Source organism: Anser anser (assembly GCF_964211835.1).
Source record: "Anser anser genome assembly, chromosome: 7".
Lineage (NCBI taxonomy): Eukaryota > Metazoa > Chordata > Aves > Anseriformes > Anatidae > Anser > Anser anser.
The window spans coordinates 26,232,162-26,256,462 of NC_139727.1; the positions used below are offsets into that span (position 1 = coordinate 26,232,162).

A 24,301-nucleotide genomic window follows, 5' to 3' on the forward strand; every position below is an offset into this window, starting at 1 on the left:
ATAGTTCCATTTCTAAAAATGAAATATACTTGTCCTAGTTTAGATGAGTTTCTGAGTTTTAAAATAATAATAATGATAATAATAATAATAATAATAATAATAATAATAATAATAATAATAAATAAAGCAATATACCTTTCTTCAAGGTTCCTGGGACACCTGGGAGTGAAAAGCCTACAGACAGAACTGCAAGTCTACCAACATGAAAAAGTACAGAGATCTTTAATAAAGATCCCTTATTCACTTGGAATCTAGTTCATTTTGTGGATCAACTTGTGACATAGGCCACAGCCATGGAAATCAAAGGAGCTGGGATGACAGAAAAAGGACTTGAGGAACAGATGATGTGATCCAAGATTCACATTATGTGGTAGTCTAAATACCTTTGCATGTGGTACAATACCATGTTGTAAAAGGATATTATTTAAAGCTTCCTATACCCTAAAACAAAAATGCAAGCAAACCACCACAGATACCTAGACACTTCACTTTCATCTATGTTAGTTCTTGGTTCTGGGCATTTAAAATAATCACTATGAAGTCACGATCCGTATAGATAAACACATTAATCTTTCATGACCATGTCAAACTTCAGTTTTTATGCACTGACCATGATCTCCAAAGTATTATTTTTAGTAAAGTATTATTATTTTTTAAACCAATAACAATAGTGACGTATATGTCATAAATGATCCATAAAACCATATTCAAGATTCCACTCTCTCACCAGAAACCTAAACGTCAACTAGTCCTGCCAGCAGAGCAAAAGATGTGCAAGTTTAATTGAATGTACACTGAATATTCAAATCCTACAGAAAGAGGTGAAAGATAACATCAGTGTTCATAAGTCAGTGTTTGTACACAGAGAAAGGGATTTGTAAGGACTATGACTATATAAACTACTTTTAAGCTGCTTATACATTACATCTCCTGTCTTTTGATAACATATGATCATTCTCATCATTCTTTCAAATTTCTGAAGCAGGAATTCTGGGAAAAAAAAAAATCACAACAGCCTTGTCTTAGCTTTAGTACCAGAGGAGTGGAGGGAAGAATAATGTTCTCTCTGCTTGATCATCTCTTTTAATCTTGACTGGAAAACACTTGAACCCCTTGAATTCTTAAGTCCATTCTCTTCAGATCAAACAGACTTCATCTTCTCAATTTAAAAAAAAAAAATAAAAAGGGTGTGTGTGTATTGAGTGATAAATAACACTTATTTGTCTCTAAATAACTCTGGGAGGCTATCTGGTTAACCCTTGCATAGTGTTTTAATAATTTACGTACCATTGCACATTCACTTACTATGTATAATCACCATGAACATTACAGGCAGTTTGCCCACTGGCAAAATTCAATGATTCCTATGTTTAATGGAAGGTTAAATGAAAGCAAGAAAAATGCATAAACAGCTATTTGATATATGAGAATTTAAAATAAATTATAAAGACTTAGATTGCGACTCAATGACTTTTCCCCTCAATTATCTGATTTAATTTTAATTCACTTTTAAAGCACATTCTGCAAGAAAGGAAGCTCTTACTCCTGTGGGAGATAAGAGTAAAAGCAAAAATGGGACAGATTCTTGAAACATTAAAATTAATGATGTCTGAGAAATCATTATGGTTATAAACTTTGAGCCTGACAGTTTTAATTGAAGGCTCACAAAAATTGAGAAACAGTTAAATAAACTGAAAGACCAGATGGTCTCAACCTTTAGGGAATTAACTACAGACAAATAAGTTGGTAAACAGGAGTCAAAAGTCAGAAACTAAAGAAATTCTGGTGTTTTGAGAGGTCTGATTTCTGATTAAAGTCTTGAGAAGATCATTTCTCTAGAGAAAAACAAACAAACAAGCAAAAAACAAAAAACCAGCATTCCTGAATGCTATTTTTCTAAGAGCTTTTTCATCACATACATTAAAAAAGGTTTAGATTTGGTATCTCTGTAACCAAGATCAGATCCCGAAGATAGTTATTTTCATAAGAGGCATCAAGATTTACAAGTGCCAAAGAAAGAGGAAAATATTCTCCCTCTTTGGCCAGATTTTCTTGATAAATAATTCAAAACAATTAATGACCAGAGTGTCAAGTAAGGCGACAAACATTAAAGACTTAAATTAATTGCAATATTATTTCAATATTAATTTCATTAATACTTAATACTTAATTTCATTAAGTTCAGTAGCTACAGTGGAGGACAAGCTCAGGAATTATATTTAATTACTGCAAACTGCTTAGCCTTATAAGAGGAATTTGTACATTACCCTCCTATTTACCTGCCAGTTGGATTTTTAATAAAATCCAAACAAACAAACAAGCAAACAACAAGCAGCAAGCCTGTGTGAAGGATTATTTCTTAGTGGTTATGTTCTCACCACAAAAGTGAGCTATATTCTACTGAAATTCTTCAAATTGTATAATGCTATGGAAACAAGCTTAATGCAATAAAAATATAAGTTGTTTGGAAAAAAAGACAGTCACTGTTTTTTTTTATTAAAAAAAACAACAAACTTTTTTTCAATGTAGCTGAAAGTAATTTCAAATATTACCAGTTTTGATATTTTTATTTAATCTGAAAAGATATTAATTTGGCATTAATTTAAATTTCGTATGCCAGTGCACTTTGTCCTTTAAAACGCTATTTCTAGAGACCATAACTACAATTAAAAATAGGGCTTTCAGAGTGTAAGCAGCTATTCTTGCAAATTGCTGCCTTAACAAGGGAACAGAAGTTCAGGAAAGAATTTGTCTCTTTCCCTGTCTGCTAGAAATTTAATTATTCAGGAATTTTCACATTTTTAATATCAGACTGAATCTAGCTAATAGCAGAAACCAAACATCTTAATCACCTAGCCTGTTCAACCTATGTTCCATGTAAAATCACTTACATGTTTTCCTTACATGTATTTATTTAATTCTCACTTGTTTATTTGTCCACACAGAACTAAAACATTACCCCAATTAGATCTGGCAACCATACCGCCACTCTTGTCAGAAAAACAAAAACAAAAAACAAGGATTAAAAAGATTTGAAAAAACAAAACAAAAAAAACCCACCATTTCAGTCTTTAGGTCAGAATTCAAGCATTTTAGTGACAGTGGTGGGAAATGTATAATATCTAGGAGCTTGTCCATAGGCTCTGTCAGTTGTTCTTTACATATGCAAATGATTTCAGTTTCTATTACTTTGTGACAAACATTTCTGCAGTTGAAATGTAACAACACAAAACTTCAATTTCTTTCAAATAGTAGCACAGATGATTACAGGCAAACAGAATTCCTTTCAAGTCATTCTAATCTGAGAAAATTATGGGAGACTGGAAAAATTCAACTACAGTTTGATGATTAAAAGTAGAGAGCAATTCAGTTCAGAGGTTTCAGGCAGGTCACTAATGATAGAACATGCATCAGTGACTCATCAAAAATCAGCCATTTTTACCAAATATAGACTCATCACAATACTCTGATGACATAATTTTCAGTAATAAAAATCAACAACATTTACCCAGTTTTGCTTCTAAATGATAGAGACTGAAAAAAATTCCCTTTAGTACATTCTTCCATTTCTACTGAAAGGCAAGCAACCAACCTGTGTATTAAAACTTTGGTTTGTTAAATAGAACGGTGGAAGAAGAGTCAGTTACTATTAAAGTCTGTCACTCAGTTTCACCAGGAAGAGATTAGGATAACAAATTCTGCTATCTGCTATACATACAATCATATTGCCTGGACTCTTCTACCCCTCCCCTCTCTTCCCCAAAATGCTGTGCAACACCTTGAAATTCACAAAATTTCATAAGCGAGGAAGATGACTTCTGGTCAGTGGAATACAGGGTAAGAAAGGGAGTCTGAGAGGAGATTCATCAGTCTCCTCCATAATACTTTGAGTTAACAGCACGAACAAACCAAGAAACAGTGGAAGAGTAAGAATTTCTGCTACTTCTATAGAGCTAAAGAAGTGTGGAAAGAAGTTGCCTTTTGAACGAAGCTATTCTATAATGTGGCTTTGCGAGCAGCAAGAAGAGTCAGTCAAAAAACAAAATTAAAGCATTGGAAGACTCACCCCAGTGATGGCCTTAGAAGTGTTACAAAGGTGGCACACGAGCCCAAATGGGTTCACCATCAAGAAAGATTATCTACACCGTTCTGGAAGACATTAAACATCAAAATGAAAGTAGCCAATTGTTTATTTCAAAACTGGTGAAAAATCTGACCTGTTAGCAAGTAGGATAGATAATACTGAAATTCAACCACGAAAGGAAGAGAACAGACTGAAACTAATGAATGAGTGTCCATGACAAAACAAACTAACCAAACAACAAAAAATACACCAAACCACCATCCACAACCTAAGCCCTGTCAAAAAGGCTAAGATTATATTTTAAAAGCCTGGAATTAAGCTTTGATGAAGTTAGGGTAAATGAAATTAGAGTAAACGTTTATTCTGTAATTTATTCCATTGGCCAAAAGCAGATGATCCAGAAGATCTAGAGTACTTCAGCACTTCTTTCTCCTTCCTAAAATAAGGTCTTCTATACTGAAAAGGAATGCAATGTCACTAGTGAGGTCACTGGAGTTCAGTATTAGAACCACAAGGCACAAAACTAATAAGGTTTAGGAATAGACTTTTCTCCAAGAATCAGTCTTGTGCACACATATATATGTACATATGTTCTGTAATAAAAATCTAAATCATACTACAAATGTAGATTGTTTTCACTAGATTGTTTTCACTGCTTTCCCCTGTTCAGTATACCCGTAGGCAGACAAAAGCTTTACGCCATTTTCAGTCCATGCATCCCTCATTTTCACTAGTAACATCTACAAATTTTTTTCTCGTAGAGGGAGACTAAACCTCTCTTTTTGACAAGCACATAGATGCTGCCATGAGATGCTAAGAAAAAAATTGCATCTGAACTTAAACATTAAAAAAAAAAAAAAGTCCCCCAAAGTTATGTCACTTTATGGTGCTTTCAGACCATCAAATATATTTTGATAAAAGGGACTACTTATTTATTTTCTTTTCCAATGGCTTTTAAGACAGAGGTTGAAAATTTTATATCTTCAAGCAGATAAGACAAGTAACTGCTGGTTCATCTTTTCCTTATCCTGGTGTGTTTCTTATGACTTCTTGATTTAGTATGATAAACCACGAAGCATTAGAAAGGAAAAGTGTGTTTTGAGCTTTCCAAAAGAAAAGGAAGTAATCTTAAAGTGTGGAAGAAAGAGCAGCAGTAAAATTTCCTGTTCTCTGAGATTGCAAGCTGCTCACCCTCTGAAAGTAGGTAGGGCTTACTATAATTTTTATTGGGCAAACATTTCTCATCAAAACTATGCTAACTGCAACAAAAAGGAAGATATTTATATCAAGATAGGTTTTTCTTTTTGTTTGTTTGTTGTTTTTTTTTTTTTTTCTGAGAATGGACTTCAATTTCACTTGCACAGCCATTATTTGCCACTTTTGAAACTAGCACTTCCAATGTACCATTCATAGGCTAACAACTATAAGCATGTTTTAATACTTTCAGCTCCTATTTTCTGTTAGTATAGGTTAATTTTCCTGTAAGTCTTGAAAGCAGCCATCTGACACCAGTCAGGTGTCATATACATCTTAGATGTATATGATTTCATAAAAATGCCTGCTCACACAGGATTTTTACTACAGGAAAGCAGATACTTCTAGAAACAAAATGCAGTGATAAATATCACACTGCTTATAAAACTGGATATCTAAGGCTTAGATTTTTTTTCTGATAATAATTAATAATATTGAGACTTTGAGAGGTTATATCTTACTATGTAACAAGATTTTGTCCATCACTTGGCCTTACTGATATTAAATCTCTTTGATCCTGATAATGTCATCACAAAATGCATCAGCACACCAAGTAAATGATTATTCTAGCCTCTTCACCTAAGTTTGATCTATTGAACGTTTCAGAAAAAGAAGAAAAAGTCAGGCCAGTAGTTCTAACAAGATTAATGATGCAACAGAGCTCTATTTTCTACATCCTGCGGTGGTAAGTGAAGCAGAAAGCACCAGCATAGAGTTATTGTTTGCTCTCCATGCTATTGTCAACAATGTAAACAAACCAAGAGCAAGCACTAGTGGACACACCTTCCTTAATCTCAGTCCTTCCAAGAAAAGGATTTGTGATTTATAGTGTTGGTAGTGAGTCATTTTCCCCCGCACATTAGCACTAATCAGAAAAATAAAAGGTTTAGTATTTCTCTTTGGCTGACTCACATGAACATCTAGCAATTGAAAGTTATTAGTCTGATATGAACTAACCTTTGTCAGAGAAAAGCAGAAAGATAAGCAAATACTGATTAAAATCATTTACCACAACTATACTGTGAATCCTTGTACACATTGGTTAATTCTTGTTAGCAAGTTTGGGGGGCTTTTAGGATAATTTTCTAGTAAATTCATTGCACAGTAAATGCACTGTGAATGCATTTTTGTCCCACTGTTAAAATAATGCATTTATTTTGATTGATTTGAATATTTAATACTGAAGTATGCTGTTATTAAAAAAACGTTATATAATGAATAAAGTTTCATCCATCTTCTATTATTTTACTATTAATAGTTTTTGTAACTTGGGCATTTAGGAAAGTTAATAGAGCATTTGCTGAGATATTTTTGCATGCTTTATATTGCACGTGATTAAATACAAAAAAAATTGCTGAGTAAAAAGATTCTAGAGCAAATCCAATAATACAAAAGCTTTTAGCTCAGTCTGTAATATGGATCATTTTTACCTATTATCTGATTGTGTTGTTATTGAGATGATCACCAAGGAGTCCGTCTAATGATCATTCAATGAATTTATTTAACTTGGAAGAAAATAATTAGTGTTTTCAAAACAAAAATACAATAGAAATGCAAACACAAACAGGTGAATACTTCACACATGAATGATAGGGAAAAGGAGTAGTGGTTTTAAAGTAAAAGAGAGATTCAGATTAGATATTAGGAAGAAATTCTTTACTATGAGGGTGGTGAAGCACTGGAACAGGTTGCCCAGAGAAGTTGCAGGTGCCCTAAGCCTAGAAGTGATAGAGACAGGTTGGACAGGGCTTTGGGCAGGCTGGTCTAGTGGAAGGTGTCCCTGCCTGTGGCAGGGAGGTTGGAACTGGATGGTCTTTGAGGTCCCCTCCAACCCAAATCATTCTACGGTTTTGTGAATTGATGGCTGCTTTTTAAATATTTTAATATATATACCCTTTAATATATAAGGGTAATATTTTGACTGGCTTTCCAAATTTGCTGCAAAGATTTCAATAAAATTTAAAGAATTTACTATAGCTGTGCCATTTCAAAATCTTATGTTATTACTTTCTTGGTAGTACTTTTGAAAGATCATGGAAAGAAGGAATAGAGCTTCCCTAAATGAGAACTGATGAAAGATATAAAGGATAAAGTTCACAACAGTTTTCTTTGGTCATTAGAATTTTGGTCTGTCAAAATTTCATGATGCTTGCTTTTTTTTTTTTTTTGGTAAATAAACTAATGTGAAAGCTAATTTGACATAATTTGATGTTGTTAATCTCATTTCATTTTTAAATTATTTTATTTCTCAAATAGACTTTTTGTATTTTTCCTACTTCTCGAAGTTCTCCCAGAACATCTGAAACCCCTACTTTCTATGCAGTAGAGTCCTTCCTGTGAAATTCAGGTTAGCTGTAATTATTACTGGTATACAAAAACATGAATTCATATTTTAACTCATAATACTAGCCATGCATGATTAATCACAATACTGAGACCACAGGTCACTCTTTATATAAATTTGCTGGAGCAGCATCAGTAAAAACCTCCAACTATTTTGTTAGAAGGAGATAATACCATGCTTCTCTCAAAGAATTATTTAATCCTCTGGGCTTGAAAAAACAGGATGACACCCTATTCCCCTGAAAACACCGGGAATCTTTCCTATTCATTAAAAGACAGGTTTTAACCTGAAACTATTTTCAGTCTCTTTCTGAGACTATTTTCAGTCTTGTTAAACAATGCTTAATTTTTTGACAGAGCATTATTTTATAACATAGACAGCTAATAAAATCCTCCTCGTCCCACCCCAAAAATGATGCATGTTACTTGTCAAGAAAAATTAGGTAGTATCTCCATTACTCCAAGTTTACCATATATTTACCAGAGGTAAAATGGACTCATCCTCTTGAAGCAGGAAATTTCCCTTGTGTCCTCTAAGCAGCAGTAGTTTTTATCTCAGCAATCTGTTTTCAAAGCTCTTGACAAAACCAGTTAAAACTTACACCTTCGCATATTTTACATGCATTAGCAAGTGCGTGTACAATTTTAAAAGCAGACATACATTGCTTAGTAGAATGCTAATAAAGATATTGCTGCGTTCAGAACTAATTTGATTCTTCCACTCAAAGTTACAGTTCACTCCTTGTAATACCTGATTTGTATGCCGCCGACATTTTTAAAGTTTTGTCAGTAATCTTATATTGACCTTTGTCAGTATGTCCTGTTGGGTAACCTGCGAAATGGAACTTATGACAAGATTTTTTGTTCATAACAATATAAATTATGTTTTACATTGTATTAAAACAAAGAAAAAAGCAGTATTGATACTAAGTATTATGTAGGCTTCCTGAATTCCCGTTTTTTTCTTTTGTTGATTTGGTTTTGTTTGTTTTTTTTGAAAATCAAGATCAGAAGCACCAGACAGCATGATGTTTTATTTTCTTTGAGGCTAAGCAAGCACGTAATACAAAGAAAAATGTCAAACTGCTTTTTTCTTCCATCCAGACATCATTTTAATTTGCCAAGTACAATGGTGATATACAGTCTGCCTACTATTTTGTATAGTATTACATTTGTATTTTATTTTGCTCAGACTCATAAGAATAATATTCAAATCAACAAAACTTATTGAAAAAACTCAACAAAAGTTTTTACATTTTTCATTGTCTAAAATTCCCACTAGAATATTTCACATTTTAAGTAAAAATCCCACATTCATAACAATTTCGATCTTGGATGGTTAAAACAATCTTTTTTTTTTTTTTTTTGTTACCAAAAATATAGCTCCTTCCAGACTTCTTTTTTGTATTTCAAAAAAAAAAATCAGGTAAAAACACAGACTTTTCAATTACTTCTCTGCATAAGGCAAAACCACATAATGCCAGAGTATCTGAACAGATCACATTCTGTCTCTATATGGTTGTAAATCAACTTTCTAACTTTTTTTTTTTTTTTTTAAATTACACATTTCCACTTCCATGGTGTAGTATTCAACTCTTACCAGGACTATCTGTATCAATAAGGTTCCTGCCTATTAGAGAATGGTAGTCATCTTATCTGCAGAGCAGAAGCATCATAAGCGTTTGAAGGGCAAGATATGCCTGACAGTGTCTTTTGCCAATAAAAGAGATAGGAAGAAATTCAAAACTAGCCCAAAAGAATTAAGGATGAGTCTAAGCTATACATTAGTACTTTATTGCAAAAGAGAAGCAAATTACCTGATTAGTTTCAAATGTATTATCTTTCTTTAGAGATAACAGAATCAATGGAAAATTAAATCCTAAATAAAGAAGGACATAATAAACATCATAGAAAAGGACAATGAAATATAATAAGGTACAGAATAGTTATAGAACAGACTGAAAAGTAGTGAAAGAGGAGTAAGTGAAAACAGTTCTAATTATCTCAATTTGTAGTGATTATTCTAGACTTGCTTAATCGATAAGCAAACTCCTCATGAGCAAAGCTTTGGAAGGTCTCATTTAAGTTCTAATGAATTCCTAGAACTTCCTGATAATAAAAAACAGCCAAAGCTTATTTAAAAACAAACAAACAACAAAAACAAAAAAAAACAGTTCTTCAGACCATTGAAAGAAGTGATTTTTAAAAAAAGAGGGTGGTATTGGGACTTGATGTCAGAGCACAAAAATTTCATAGATCATCTGGTCTTAAGATTGTAACTCCTTTGTAAAAGATTATTCTCTTACTATTGACTTGTGTCTATCTAACACTCTGGGAACTTGATCAGGAAAGATGGTCTGTTCAACCTACGTCAATAATCACAGAAGCAGTATTACCTATAGTAACAGTCCTGTACTTTGCCAAGTATTGGGTAACAGCTACAGACTGGTGGATTCACTGCTCTCTCTTCCCACTCTACAAGTCTCAAAACCTGTGAGAATATAACAAATTCCAAACAAATTTGTCTGAATATAGTTAGGTATAATAAACCTGAAAATGCAGACACTTCTTAAACTGTATGAGATTTATGCCTCTTTATAAAACACAGCCAGCAAAGCCTTCTGTGAATAAGTAGGAGGGAGCAGGATTTGTTCCAACCAACAGAAGTCTAACTGTATCAGCTCTAAACATTTATCTTGTTGCTAAAGGTTTATAAGGGGTTTGTTCTACAAAAGAAATACTTATGACCCAATACTATAAGAAAATATAAACAGATATAAGATGAGTAAAGCAGTTGGGTATCTTGATATGTGCTGTTAACAGCTTTATGAAAATTTGATGTACCTGACACTACTCACAGATAAGTTTTCCTTCATTCAGCTCTGCATTTTTCCTTCATTAGCTGCTTGTTTACTCTACACAGATAAAATCTGAGGAGTTAGCATGTGTTTTTATTAAATTGTATGTACATGCTGTGCTCTGCTTGGAATGGCTGCACAACCATGTTATATGATGTAACTCCAGTAAATTTACACTTACTGCATTTTCAGTTCAGTGTTGCCCATAGACCTTAAAAAAATAATTAATAATTCTCCTATTTGTTCATTTTATTTATTTTTGTTTAGGGGTACAAGGGACTGTAAAATAATTACTAAAAATTTACTAGTATATAGAAGTATGAAACTTGACAAAGAGATCTCAAAGATGTTATCAAGCAAATCAGCTTGAGCATGTTTTTAGACCTGAAACCTTCCCAGTGATTTCTGAATATTGTATTTTGCAAAAATCCATTTCAGCTATAGCATAGCTTTTGGAGCTTTACTAATGGCAAGTAAATAAAAGAGTACAGCATTTTTCAGTATGCAGCTCCACAGATAAAATTATCTACTTTATTTCTTATTGGGATAATGAGAGGTCAGTCAGTCAGTCTTGCTGCACTGTGTAAGAAAAAATAAATACCCAGCCAGAATGCAATAGAAAGATGAAACAGAGAAAAAGAGAGAACAAAAATATCTGTTTCAAGATTAAACAAACAAAGACAAGGTCATTCTCCATGGCAAAAGTAGTATAGGATGTGCCTTTTATGCCACACCGGAAAAACTGTGACAAAATATGGAGAGAGTGCATTTGTTAAGAATGTGTGCAAGGGAATTTCAAGAAAAAAAGACATCTTTTTAAGACATCTCATGTCTTAAAAAAGACATGAAATTTCTGAAAAGGAAGGCTTAAAATATAGATGCCAAATCAATCAAGTACATTGAAAGTCCACAGAGACTGAAAACGATTGTTCTGGTGAACAGGAGCTGTTAATAAAATAGTCTGAAATGCATATGGGACCCTATTTTATGTGGAAATTAATAATGTACACATTTAAGTGATCAATACCACTTAAATAGAATATTTGATGTTCTATGACATTTCTGTAGATGACTATCATCAAGTGCAATGATAAAGGCTGAAGAAATACAACGTAGCTGTAAATAACTTCAGTTCAATGATTCTGATAATTATATGCAACTTTGATAGACTATATTTAGCAAGAGTTTCAAATCTGGTAAGACACTTTACACAGTACTGATCAAAGTGAGCTTATGAAATATGTTTTCTGTAATATAATGTCACAGATTTTTTTTGTTTTGTTTTTTAAAATGTCAAGTCCTAAGCTCACTTCTTCTTTTAGAGTAACAGCATATGTTGGTCAGTGAAGCATAAACTACACAGCTGTTACATCTACTGTATGACCTGTACATATTGAATTAGCCATCGTGCTTTCCAATTCTGGTTCATCAGACTTGTGGTCTGAGGGGCTTTAATCTAAATTTAGCAAAGGAATACAATTCAGTGTTATCTTGTCTATCCATAACTCATAGCCTCCAGCCTGTTTTGATCTAAAACAATTGGGGTTGGGTTAAACGTTGGGTTAAAAACTGGCTGGATAGCCGGGCCCAAAGAGCTGTGGTGAATGGAGTCAAATCCAGTTGGAGGCCGGTCACTAGTGGAGTCACCCAGGGCTCAGTACTGGGGCCAGTCCTCTTTAACATCTTTATCGATGATCTGGATGAGGGGATCGAGTGCACCCTCAGTAAGTTTGCAGATGACACCAAGTTAGGTGCGTGTGTCGATCTGCTCGAGGGCAGGAAGGCTCTGCAGGAGGATCTGGATAGGCTGGACCGATGGGCTGAGGCCAACTGTATGAAGTTCAACAAGGCCAAGTGCCGGGTCCTGCACCTGGGGCGCAACAACCCCAAGCAGAGCTACAGGCTGGGAGATGAGTGGTTGGAAAGCTGCCTGGCAGAGAAGGACCTGGGAGTATTGGTTGATAGTTGGCTGAATATGAGCCAGCAGTGTGCTCAGCTGGCCAAGAAGGCCAACAGCATCCTGGCTTGTATAAGAAGCAGTGTGGCCAGCAGGTCTAGGGAAGTGATTGTCCCCCTGTACTCGGCTCTGGTGAGGCTGCACCTCGAGTACTGTGTTCGGTTTTGGGCCCTCACTACAAGAAGGACATGGAGGTGCTCGAGAGAGTCCAGAGAAGGGCAACGAAGCTGGTGAGGGGTCTGGAGAACAAGTCTTATGAGGAGCGGCTGAGGGAGCTGGGATTGTTCAGGCTGGAGAAGAGGAGGCTCAGCGGCGACCTTATTGCTCTCTATAGGTACCTCAAAGGAGGCTGTAGAGAGGTGGGGGTTGGTCTATTCTCCCATGTGCCTGGTGACAGGACGAGGGGGAATGGGCTAAAGTTGCGCCAGGGGAGGTTTAGGTTGGATGTTAGGAAGAACTTCTTCACTGAAAGGGTTGTTAGACATTGGAATGGGCTGCCCAGGGAGGTGGTTGAGTCACCATCCCTGGAGGACTTTAAGAGACATTTAGATGTTGAACTTAGTGATATGGTTTAGTGGAGGACTTGTTAGTGTTAGGTCAGAGGTTGGACTAGGTGATCTTGGAGGTCTCTTCCAACCTAGATGATTCTGTGATTCTCTAACTGTTTCTTTAAAAAACAAAACAAAACAAACAACAACAACAACAAAAAAACAGGATATATGAAAAAATCCAATACAAGAAATAGCAGAAAACCTCTAGGACTGCAGTTTGATACTCTATGAATACATATTTTCACACACAAAGAGAGAATGTTAACAGATGCTGGCTTTTTAAAAAACCATCATCTCTCCTGTGCTAAAGCTTTTACATCTACGTTCATTCTGCACTAAGAAAGATTACCGTATCTACATCTTAGAACATAGATAATACAACTTAGTGAATACATCAAAACTGTGTGGTACAGTAAGACCAAATCCATTAAGACATCTCAAAACTTCAGAGCATTTTTTCTGCAAAGAAGGAACCAGCTTCCTCTATAGATGATCTTCTGGATGCAGTCTCCAGGAAACCCATAAGCCATACAATTGCAGATATACAAAGAGGACTACAACCATATGATTCCCCTGCTCTATGTCTTTTCCCCTAAGCATCAACCCCACTAGACTCCTACTAGAGGCAGGAAACCAGGCCAGCCTGAGCTTTTGCCTGACCATTTATGGCTCTTTTTATACCCTTAAATTCAACACTTTACACTAACATTTAAAAGAACATCACCTTCAAGTTTCTTACTGGAATACTGTATTGTTTTGGTTATCACAAGTAACTTGTGATTATTATTCTTTTAATTGCTTTTGAGTAACTCTTTGTGATACCAATGGAAGAAAGTAATACAAAATCTGGACTAAGAGTTATTTAAAACTACGTTTGTTCTTCTCAATTTGGAATTGAACCCAAGTCATTATTTTGAATCTCAACAGGAACAAGAAGCCCCATCTTCTAGGAATTCTTTTCCTGCCTTTTCTCTTCAAGCAGGCCATAGCAACACAGAAGAAAGAATGGGAGTCCTGTTGAAAGAAGTCTGCTGCACAGGGGATCACGGGGGAAATAAATGATTGCTGTATGGTAGCTCCCTTGGCTGTAAACCAAGGAAAATGCAATGGCAAATAGATCCCTAAGGCAAGATACTAACAGAGTGTTAGAACTAGATTTGAACTCTATGTGCATACTTTTATAAAGGAACATTTTTAGGTTACCTTAATATTTGGAACATGTATTTAAAAGAGGGAAATAATTTTCAGTGGGATAGTAAAATGCTGAGAAATATGGTTACTATTTTGCTTTATGTCAGCACAACCAATCAGAACAACACATCCTTTCTTTCCAAATAATGTATTATGAAACCAACGCAGCAGCAGTTTCAATAAAGAAGTTATATTTTAGTCTTATCAACATTGAATACTCGAAGCCCAATCATTTAACTCCCTTTCCAAAAGTAAAGAGGGAAAATTTCTTTAAACACAAAAATTATTGAGCTTCAGTGGATCTTGTAACACTGTACTCAAAGACATCTTAATTTCAATAGTTACTATTCAGAATAGCGAAAACGCCTTTAAAAGCTGTATCATTTCAACGGCCTAACCCTTAAGTATCACCAGTTTATTCCATGTTCTAAATTGTATTTAGTACACTTGTCATGCATGCACACGACCAAGCAGGCTAAAGACAAACCAAGATGACCAAATTACAAAATCAACTACCAGAGTTACCCCATCTGTAAGCTGCAAATAATTACAAATTAACTAACTCAGAGATGTCAAAGGAATAAATTTTGAACCAGCACAGAACAAAAATGTGCTAAATACACATCTAATTAATTGATATAACTCTTTGAGGGGGAATTTAACTTCAAGTTGATTAAAGAAATCTTATTGTCTGTATTCTGTCACGAAGTTCCCTCAGAATCAAAGCAAAGCTGAGGATGAGTTTCATTCCTTAGAAATGATAGTGAAGCAAATTAACTTCACTTAGAATGACTGTCTGTGTATGGGCATATAATGAATATCTATTTAGAATTCCTTTCTCTCTAAAACAGAGCATAAGTGCTTCATAAAAAACTAATCCAGCATTAAAACCAGTAAGCTCCTTCAATAATGATTTGGAAACTCAATTAACACCTGCAAGTTCTTTCATTGACAGTTTGGGAGAAAAAATAATTTAGAATAATGAGTTAATTCTATGTAGGAATACAGAATTTTAAAGATGTGATTTTTATAACTTACAGTCAGGTAGTTATTCCATGATCATAATACATGCAGACCTGAAAAGTACAGATATGTTGAACGACAATTCGACTACTGTACTACCTCTTCTTAATATATTTAGGCCAACCATACAGAGGAAGATTTCCCAGTACGAACAAGAATCAGCATATCAACATTCATTTACTTAAAAATCCATTTCTCACTGAGATGGACTCAAGAGACAACACGTCTTTGAGATACACTTTTAAAATATGACGTAAGAGTGCATGACTACTGTCGCAGTGAGTAACACATGACAGTCTAAAATGGCAGACAAGAATAAAAAATAGCAGTCTCACTCAGCTCTTCTGATATCACAAGTCTTCTTGTCATAAAGTTTTTGTGTTTTTTTGGTTTTGTTTTTTTTTTAAAAGAAAACAACAGAACAGACAACTCTCTCCTCCTCTCCCATCACCAAATATCTTGCTCTTCCAACACCCTCTGACAACATACATTTTAATGGAGCAGAGAATGATCTCGTGAGAACTGTAATCTCAACAAACTGATGGTCAGTTTAGCTAATTTTCCACTCTCCTTCTCTCACTCTTTCCTACTTCATTCCCCGATCAAAAAAAAAAAAAAAGAAAAAAAAGAAAAAAAAAGAGAAATTTCAAAAGTTCAAGTAATGGATCAGAGTTAAATAGCTACAGGTGTGCTTACAGGCACCATAAATACATAATATCTCATTTGTGTGTTCACTAATGCTTACACTATTCTGTCCAGAATAACTGTTGCTAACTCAATTCACAGAGAGACCAAGACTCCAGTCTCCAAAATCATGAGACTTTCTTAAAAAATCCATAATTTATTTTTTCTATATATCTTCATGTAGGTGTACATGCATGTGTGCTCCTGGACATAGAAAAATTTTCATGCAGGAGAGAACTGTGGAAGTTAACTTTAATTTTTAAAAACAAGCAAAAAATATATTCTCACATCATTACTTTGTATAGGTGTTTTTAGTGACTACTGCTGTATTACATCAACAACTATTGCAAGACAATATTTTACTTCACAGAATTTATTTATTTATTTTTTTTTAAGATTAAGACTGAAATCACGTAACAAAATGAGTAAGAACATGCTATGTGTTTCTGGATTCACCACAAAACAAAACATTTCTCAAGTTCCACAGAATAATAACAGTCAATGGAATAAGGAAATATTGAAACCCTTACCCACCTCCCCGCTCCCCCAAAGAAAAAAAGAAAAAAGAAAAACCTGACAGACTTCCACTAGCATATTTATGCTAGATTCCTTCAGCCAGCTAAACTGAAGATGACCAAAACCCACAAAACCAGCACTCTGCCAATTAAATAATTTCTTCATAGACAACAAATAATAAGGTAACGTTTTCAGTAATATTTTAAATCAAATTTCACTTCCTATATAATGGAGACATTTCTGAAGCCAAAGACAGCTCAACAGCATACCAGTATTTTCATGAATCAACTCATTTGTATAGTAGTTTCTTCATAAGTTACTTCAAAAGAGATATTCTACATAAATCATAACCCTTGGTCTACATTCTGCTTAAAAAGTAGAGATGACATATTCACTACCAAACTGAAAATATGCATTCAATTGCTGACTTCCGCTATACATTCAGTAATAACTATCTAGATGGCTATATAACACATTCTTCTTCACAGTGAGAGTGATGGAGCACTGGAACAGGCTGCCCAGGGAGGTTGTGGAGCCTCCTTCTCTGGAGATATCCAAGGCCTGTCTGTATGCCTACCTGGGCAATCTGCTCTAGGGAACCTGCTTTGGCAGGTGGGTTGGACCCAGCGATCTCTTGAGGTCTGTTCCAACCCCTACAATTCTGTGATTCTGTGATAAAATCTTTGGAAAAACTCCCACAATATAAAGAAGATTGTTTTTCTATGGATTATATATATTATATATACATATATATATATATATATATAAAACAACTCATAGACTCTACCACAAAATCAGGGGAAAAATAAACTGAAAATATTTGATATGTGACCTCAGAAACTGTTTTACTTGCCTTGATTGTTAATTGAAGTTCCAGCCACTGCTTTCGCTATTAAAAAGTGAAATTTTGAAATATCTCTCAATGAGCACCTTAATATCACATGCAGGGTTTGAATCGTCCAACACAAACCTGTCTCACAGTTGTGCCATTGGTTCCTTCCCCCAATTATCATATACAGCTGGAAATTGGAAAGTCACGAAACAATTAGAGTTTCTAGGAGGAGAACCCACACTCAGAAAAAAATTCTAGCCATATCACCTGCTAATCTTCAAAGTAATCTATTTTAGTGAACTCTTTATTGTAATCAAATTATTTTTGATTAAATCAAACTATAACCTTCAAATAATTAACTATAATCGATCTATAACAAACAAAATAAGCCAAGAAGAATCAAACCAACCCAGAAAAAAACAACAACAAAAAGAAGCAGTTATATATATTTCTATAGTTACTAAAATTATCTGTTTAGAAACTGAAAATGTCTTCTCTAATAGCAAAAACAGGCAATGCTCAGCTAAACATGTGGTGAAAAATGTTTTGAGCAATGAATTATAAGTATTTATTGGATGCCGAGGTATGTTCTCTCCGAAGGTTTCAGAATTTCTCAGTGAAAGTTAAGTAAGCATTTAAAAAAAGATTTTAGAAAACAGTAGTTGAAAGTATTGAACTTTGTATTTTACAGAGCTATAAAAATAGAACAGTTTATTAGTATAGTAGCAAAATTAGAGTTCAGGTATAATTTCTCAAAAGTGAATGCACAACCAGGAATTTTGCTAGTACTCTCAGTATTCTACTTCTTCATTATTATCTTCAAGCCACTAAGTTAACTTAAAATATAATCTAACAATTAATGTACTGTGTTATTAACTGTTACAGTGTCAATGTGTTTCTGTTACAAGATTTATCTTAATTAGTATACGAACTATTAAACAGCAGAATGCATATGAGGAAGTCTGGTAACAAAGTTGTTTGTAACAAAGGAACTAATCTTATAATGCCCTTTGGGAAGTCCCAAAGAGAACTTTTCCATAACAAGTTTGGTGCAGAAAATCAGAAGAAAACCTTGTGGATGAGAAAGTGAGAGCATCTTTCTTAGATATATATTGAATGCATACATAAAATCAATATGACTAGTGCCTGTCCAGAAACAGAAGATTGTTTCACAGGAAAGCAAATGTGAGTTGAAATAACAGAATTTTATATCACAAATTGGTAACTTTCCAAGTCCTTTTGTCCTTCTTCATAGGTACACAAGTTAAAAATCCAAACTGTACATGGCATTAACAGAGAACTTAATATCACTTAAAATATATAAGTTTTCAACATAATATATGTATCAGAAACTTCAATACCATAAACAGTGAAATACAGAAAACACATCCAGGTGACTGATGTGATTTGCAGAGTAAGTTTTTATCTGCTGAAGACAGGGCATGATAAGTGAAGAGGGACATGAGCTTGTAATGAAACATTTTAAAGTTTGTTTTATGCAGAAACCACCTATAAAATAGGAAAAATTGATACATTTTTCCTACTTTAAAAGAACCTAATGTGCATTCATTGCATTAGTATATGTTAAACAAATGTAAGAATTGTAGAAACCCTTCTGTGTACCTACTATATTTGACATTGTTGCACATGCATAGATAGTATTTTGGAGCTATTTCATTTTCTGCATGTTTAGAAATAGCGGCATAGCCTTTCACATCATAAAACACCATGGCAGTATGTGCAGAGTAAAGAAAGCATACTGAATGCAGAACACCAAACTATATGTATACTGAAGATGTCATAAGAGACATAAATATATAAAGACATTTTTTGAGAAGGAATAGTAGTAAAAGGTACAGATATGCAAATGTCTGATTTGAGGATTTTGTAAGAAGAAAGATAGGGGCAGTTTGTCTTGTTTGTGTTTGATTTTAAAGTTAAACCCACTTAGCTAATTGAATGACAGACACTTTACTTTTTTCCATAGCTACTACTCTGTACAATCACTACTCACCTTCAAGCAAATTCATACCTGCACAGAAAATACTAGTTCATATGTTACATGGCTGTAATTCAAAATAAGTGGAAATTCTTCCCCGATCTTTTCTTAGTACTAAATGTTTCCAGTTGGTATAGATTTTATTTTAAAACAATGAAACAATGGCTTTAATAAGAGAACTACCAGCAGTTACTTTTCTGTATCTCCCAGATTTCATGTATAAGAATGCAGAATAATGTAAAAACAATATTTTAAAAAGTAATTATAATGAATGTGATCATTCAGAATATTGAATAAATAGATACTATATGTCTGGGTAGATTCTAAGTCACAATAAAAGTCACTATAGGATAATACTTAAAACTAAATTTTAAAAATAAAAAGTATGTAGAATAAATGTTCAGGAATGGAAGCAGGTTAAATAGAATAAACTTTAAAATCCTGTTACTACATAAAGATATACCTTTGTGACAGTACAAACAAACTGTCCACAAAGTAAGAAGAAACAGACCTAGAATGGTTACTCTAAAATCAATATAAAGAATTTACATCCAAGCAAACTTTCCCATAAGTTCCCAGAGCAAATTCCCAAACCAATATCAATATCCAATATAAGAAAAGCAAAATGCTTTGTGTGCCATAGCACACAAAGGAAAGGGCAGGTGAAAAGGAAAATGGGCAAAAGTAGACAATTACCAAAGCAAAATGAACAGGACAAACTCTGGTGTGTAAAATGAAGTGTCTTGATCTAGATATACAATCATGATCTGTTTTACAATACTTGGAGAAAAGATACTTTGAAACCCAAATAAACTATGATATTATGTCCATCAGAATTGAGCCAAAGCCACGGTAATATGCCATACATGTAAACTGAGAAAATAGCTTTTTTTTTTTTATTTAAAAAGGATAATCTTGTAGTAGTCTGTATCACACAGACATACTCAAAGTTCATCGTATTTGATGAGAGAAGTGCCATGATACTCTCTAAAAAGTGATGTATGCTGGGAAATGAGAGGAAATCATGTTGGAAATGTTGATAACATAATTCATGCTACATGTATGACACTCTAGAAGAAGAAATACAGAATGATCCTAATGATATAGTGTAGCATGATCCAACTGATATATTGTAGGTAATATAGCAGTATTTTGTTGGGTATTTCAGGTTGTATTTTGTAAATAAGTTATATGTGGTTATGCAAAATTGCTATGTGAATCTTCTCTAGAAGAGACTGAAACACATTTGTGCAATCTTTTTAGTGTATAAGTGAATGAAGTAATATCCAGACTAGGGGAACATTTAATCTGACAGACTGGACCAGAAAAACTAGTTAAAAGCAGATAATTCCTGTGAAAGTTGCTGAAAATATTTTCATTTTGCATTACATTTTAATTGAGTTCACAAATTCTACACATTACTTTAAGTGTTAGATTTCCTTAGCTGATCTTATTGCCCTGAAAAATTCTGTAGACATGCATTCTGAGCATGGAAAAAAAAAGTATCTTTAATGCATAAGCAACTCAATGAAGTTAGTAACACTAAGAACATGCTTAAATGAAAATACTTTCCTTAAACAGGTTCACAGGTAATTAAAATATATATACATGTCTGTTCATGAAAATATGTAATATAACGAGCTGGAAGAGAAGTTTTTAAATGCTGTCACTGCCGGTACTGTTCAAATCTTACAGTCAAAACTAATTGTTTTGTAGAAGTACCATAGGAAATCATTATGGAATCCATTGTTGGGTAACTGCACATCTAACACTCTGGCTTTGACATTTCCAGTACAAATCGTAATTATTACTTATATAAGACTTAGTTTCTGTATTAATGAGAAAGTTAATTATTGCACAGTATACTAGGCAGCTTCCAAATGGATACAATTAATTATCTATAAAGATTCTGAGAATTTTACATACACTGAATTGCAGTGAAAGGCACTTTCATTATAAAACCTATTAGAAAATAGGTCTTATACAGCTTAAGACTTTTCCCTTCCTCTTTGGGACTTTCTGTGCTAGCCCGAAGTAGTGGCTGGCAGTGGAAATCCTTGCATTAAGATATTTTTGGCAATTCTATTAACTTTTACATATGAACTTACTATAATTTACATATTTTCTGTATGGTCTGACATTCATATTGATTTTATGCAAGAAAACTTTTTTTTTTTACATACTGATTGTATATTTTTCAGTAACTAAAATATTTCTAAAATTGTATAATGTCTGAAAGTGGTATAAGCAAGTGATTGTAGGATTTTCTCAAAGAACTTCAGAATTTTTCTTCACTTCACAATTTTCTTCAGCATATCTACTACCAAATATAGTACCAATTTAACCTTTAACATTTTAGCATATGGACATCACCTGTAATGCAATCTGACAAATCAAAAGGCCACTCTGGCTCAGAAAAAATAAAAGAGGTAAACAGAATTGAAAAGTTAAATGGAATGCACGGAACGTATTATGTGGAACTTGAATTTCAGAAATCAGGGATTATATACATACAGGCTATTTTTGCTCCTTTGAATTCAGTCCTGTGTCAGATGAACAACTAAAGAGATAACTTTTTATTTAACAAGTTTTTTTTTTTAAACAAGCAATGAAGCTGAAACTGTAAATTACATTAATAAAATTCTTTCCTCAAAGTCCAAGTGTGAATACTGAGTCTACAGTCCCCTATAAACTACATGTTTGACTGTGATAGACAGGAGGCTTAAAAATTCATTTTATGTTGATGACATTTTAGTGAGGTAGAGGAAGGATTAACTGTATAAGTGATCTCTTTACACAGTGGAGGTAATTTACAGGATCAGACTGGAACAGGGATTAGGTCCAGACTACTGGTCTGATGGGAACCAGATGCTGGAATCATATTCAGTGGCACTAAAATTTCATAAGCTGTTCTCATGTTGTCTGAGTTCAAATGTTACAGCAGACCTGTTTGTGTGCCGTTGTTGTGATATCCATACAGCACAGTCAGGTCATGGGACAGTGTCTTGGAAGCACTTTGTAACATGATCTTAAACTGGAGTCTCGGGCTGGGAAGACGTTATTAAGCCTACTTAATCAGAGATGGAAATGACCACAGTATCAAAATACAAGCCATTGTATCATAAAACAGGAAGTTATACTGAGCCTTTTTTTTTTTTTCCATCCAGGAGTCCAGTTGGGCAGTGAAAGCTGTCTACTACTGATGGCAGAAATGGGATTTTAGATCTGCGTCTAAACTCTAAAAGAGGAAGCTTTTGATCTGCAATAGTGATAAATGTTTTTTTTTTTTTTCAACTTTTCAGACTGGTTACTGGCTGTATAGCCGAAATTAGGTTTAAAAATAAAAATTTGTGTATCAAACTGAAATAATATTTTGCTTTAGGGTATTTGGAAACACTGCAAGCTAGTCCATAAAAGACCTACCACGTATTTGAACCAGAAGTGGATATATATATATATATACTGAAATAGCTATCTCCTGAACTTCTCAGAATGGTGGACCTCTTTCAGTGCCTTTTAAATTATTTAATTTTCAAAGTTTATTCTTTCCTTTTTTCTTCTTTTTTTAATTTATTATTTATTTTTTTCGGTATTCCTTTTTTTTTTTTTTTTTTTTTTTTTGTTTCTTTATACCATAATAACCAGATCAGGTTAAACAATGAACAGACAGATACTGACTAAATTTGTATCCATTTGTACCAGTGCCTGAAAATATCACTATGGGCAAACTACAAAAGCATTGATTGTGTTATTAAGAGAGTTTGTGATCATCTATTTCAGTTCTCTCCCGTCAACTGTCCACTAATTGCTTTATGAACTTTTTAAAATTCATTAGTACAATTGGCTATCAAAAGACAGATGGCATAAACAATTGTTTATGCTTAGTGAGCAGATGATTAACAATATTGTACATTTGAAGAGGGCTACAAATTTTACCACAAAACAATGTAAACATTCTCATTTAATAAGCTTTTTAAGGACAACTTTTTATGCTTTTATTAGAAGTAAATTAAAGTTGTAATCACCATTTGTACTTAGTGATTTTCATTAGATTTTTTTTTCTTCTTTATGATTAATCCTGTGCTAAAAAGAGGAAGATTCTAAGAATAAGTTCATCATCTAAAATGACATTCTAAATAGTCAGAGTAATGAGCACTTTAAAATACAGTGACTAAACATTGGAAACCAGCAACTCCCACCTCCATCACAAATTCTCTATTTTCCCAAATTTTGCATAGCACAATCACGTAGGTTTACTGTTTGTCTCCTCTGAGAATATATAGAAATAATTTTGCTTGTGGATGATGATAAAGAATCCTATTTTCTGTTATCATTTACATTTCTACAGATTGTTTATTAAGCAGAACGAATACAACTCATTTCAGAATGAATTAAAGGAATTCTTAGCTGAAAAGTTTCAGAGAACAACAATGAATAGAAACCCCTTGTTTTTCAGGATTTGGTTAAAGGAATATATTCTGTTTTCACATATCTCATTTAAAACCTGGCACATTTAGTGCTAAAACCTAAAGCCATGTAACTAACATTTAGCTGAATCTCCTGTAATGCGCTGTTACAATATTTACAAATTCACCCACGTGATAACTAGTGATCCACCTAATAACATGACTTCTGTCAGAATATATATCATATAGTTTAAAATTTCTTTGCATGGAAATAAGTTTATTTTCTACATTCTAACTTTTTCCTTTGGGCATGCAGTAGAGTCTCCCTTCAGTACGTTGTATAAACTCAGGTAGGTTCAAAATACAGTAGGAAAGATTTTACTGAGCTGCTTATTAACATTCTGCCAACACTTTAGAATGAGTTTCAAATATATATTCTGCCTTGCTCTATGTATTTGGCATATGAATGCTGATATGAGAGATGGGAAACTTGTATTTATTCATTTTAAGAGGAGAGAGACACCAGTGCTTGAACATCAAACTTTCAAGAAACGCATTTACTAGAAATGTTGGTACTCAGTTTCTGAAAGAACAATATTGGTA

At 33.8% G+C, this 24,301-nt stretch overlaps 1 protein-coding gene across 9 annotated transcripts in view; it reads right to left on the reverse strand.

Annotated features, from left to right (window-relative positions):
* ADGRA1 (adhesion G protein-coupled receptor A1) overlaps window positions 1-24,301 on the reverse strand; it is a 277,570-nt gene that overhangs the window by 98,958 nt on the left and 154,311 nt on the right. The window contains exon 2 of one of the 9 annotated variants that reach the window (XM_083843228.1): window positions 4,067-4,149. The exons of the other annotated variants lie outside the window; for them this stretch is intronic. Coding sequence (XP_083699354.1) covers window positions 4,067-4,126 — 60 coding nt within the window. The 5' untranslated portion in view covers window positions 4,127-4,149. The remainder of the gene's footprint in view (window positions 1-4,066; window positions 4,150-24,301) is intronic. 9 annotated transcript variants of the gene reach the window in all.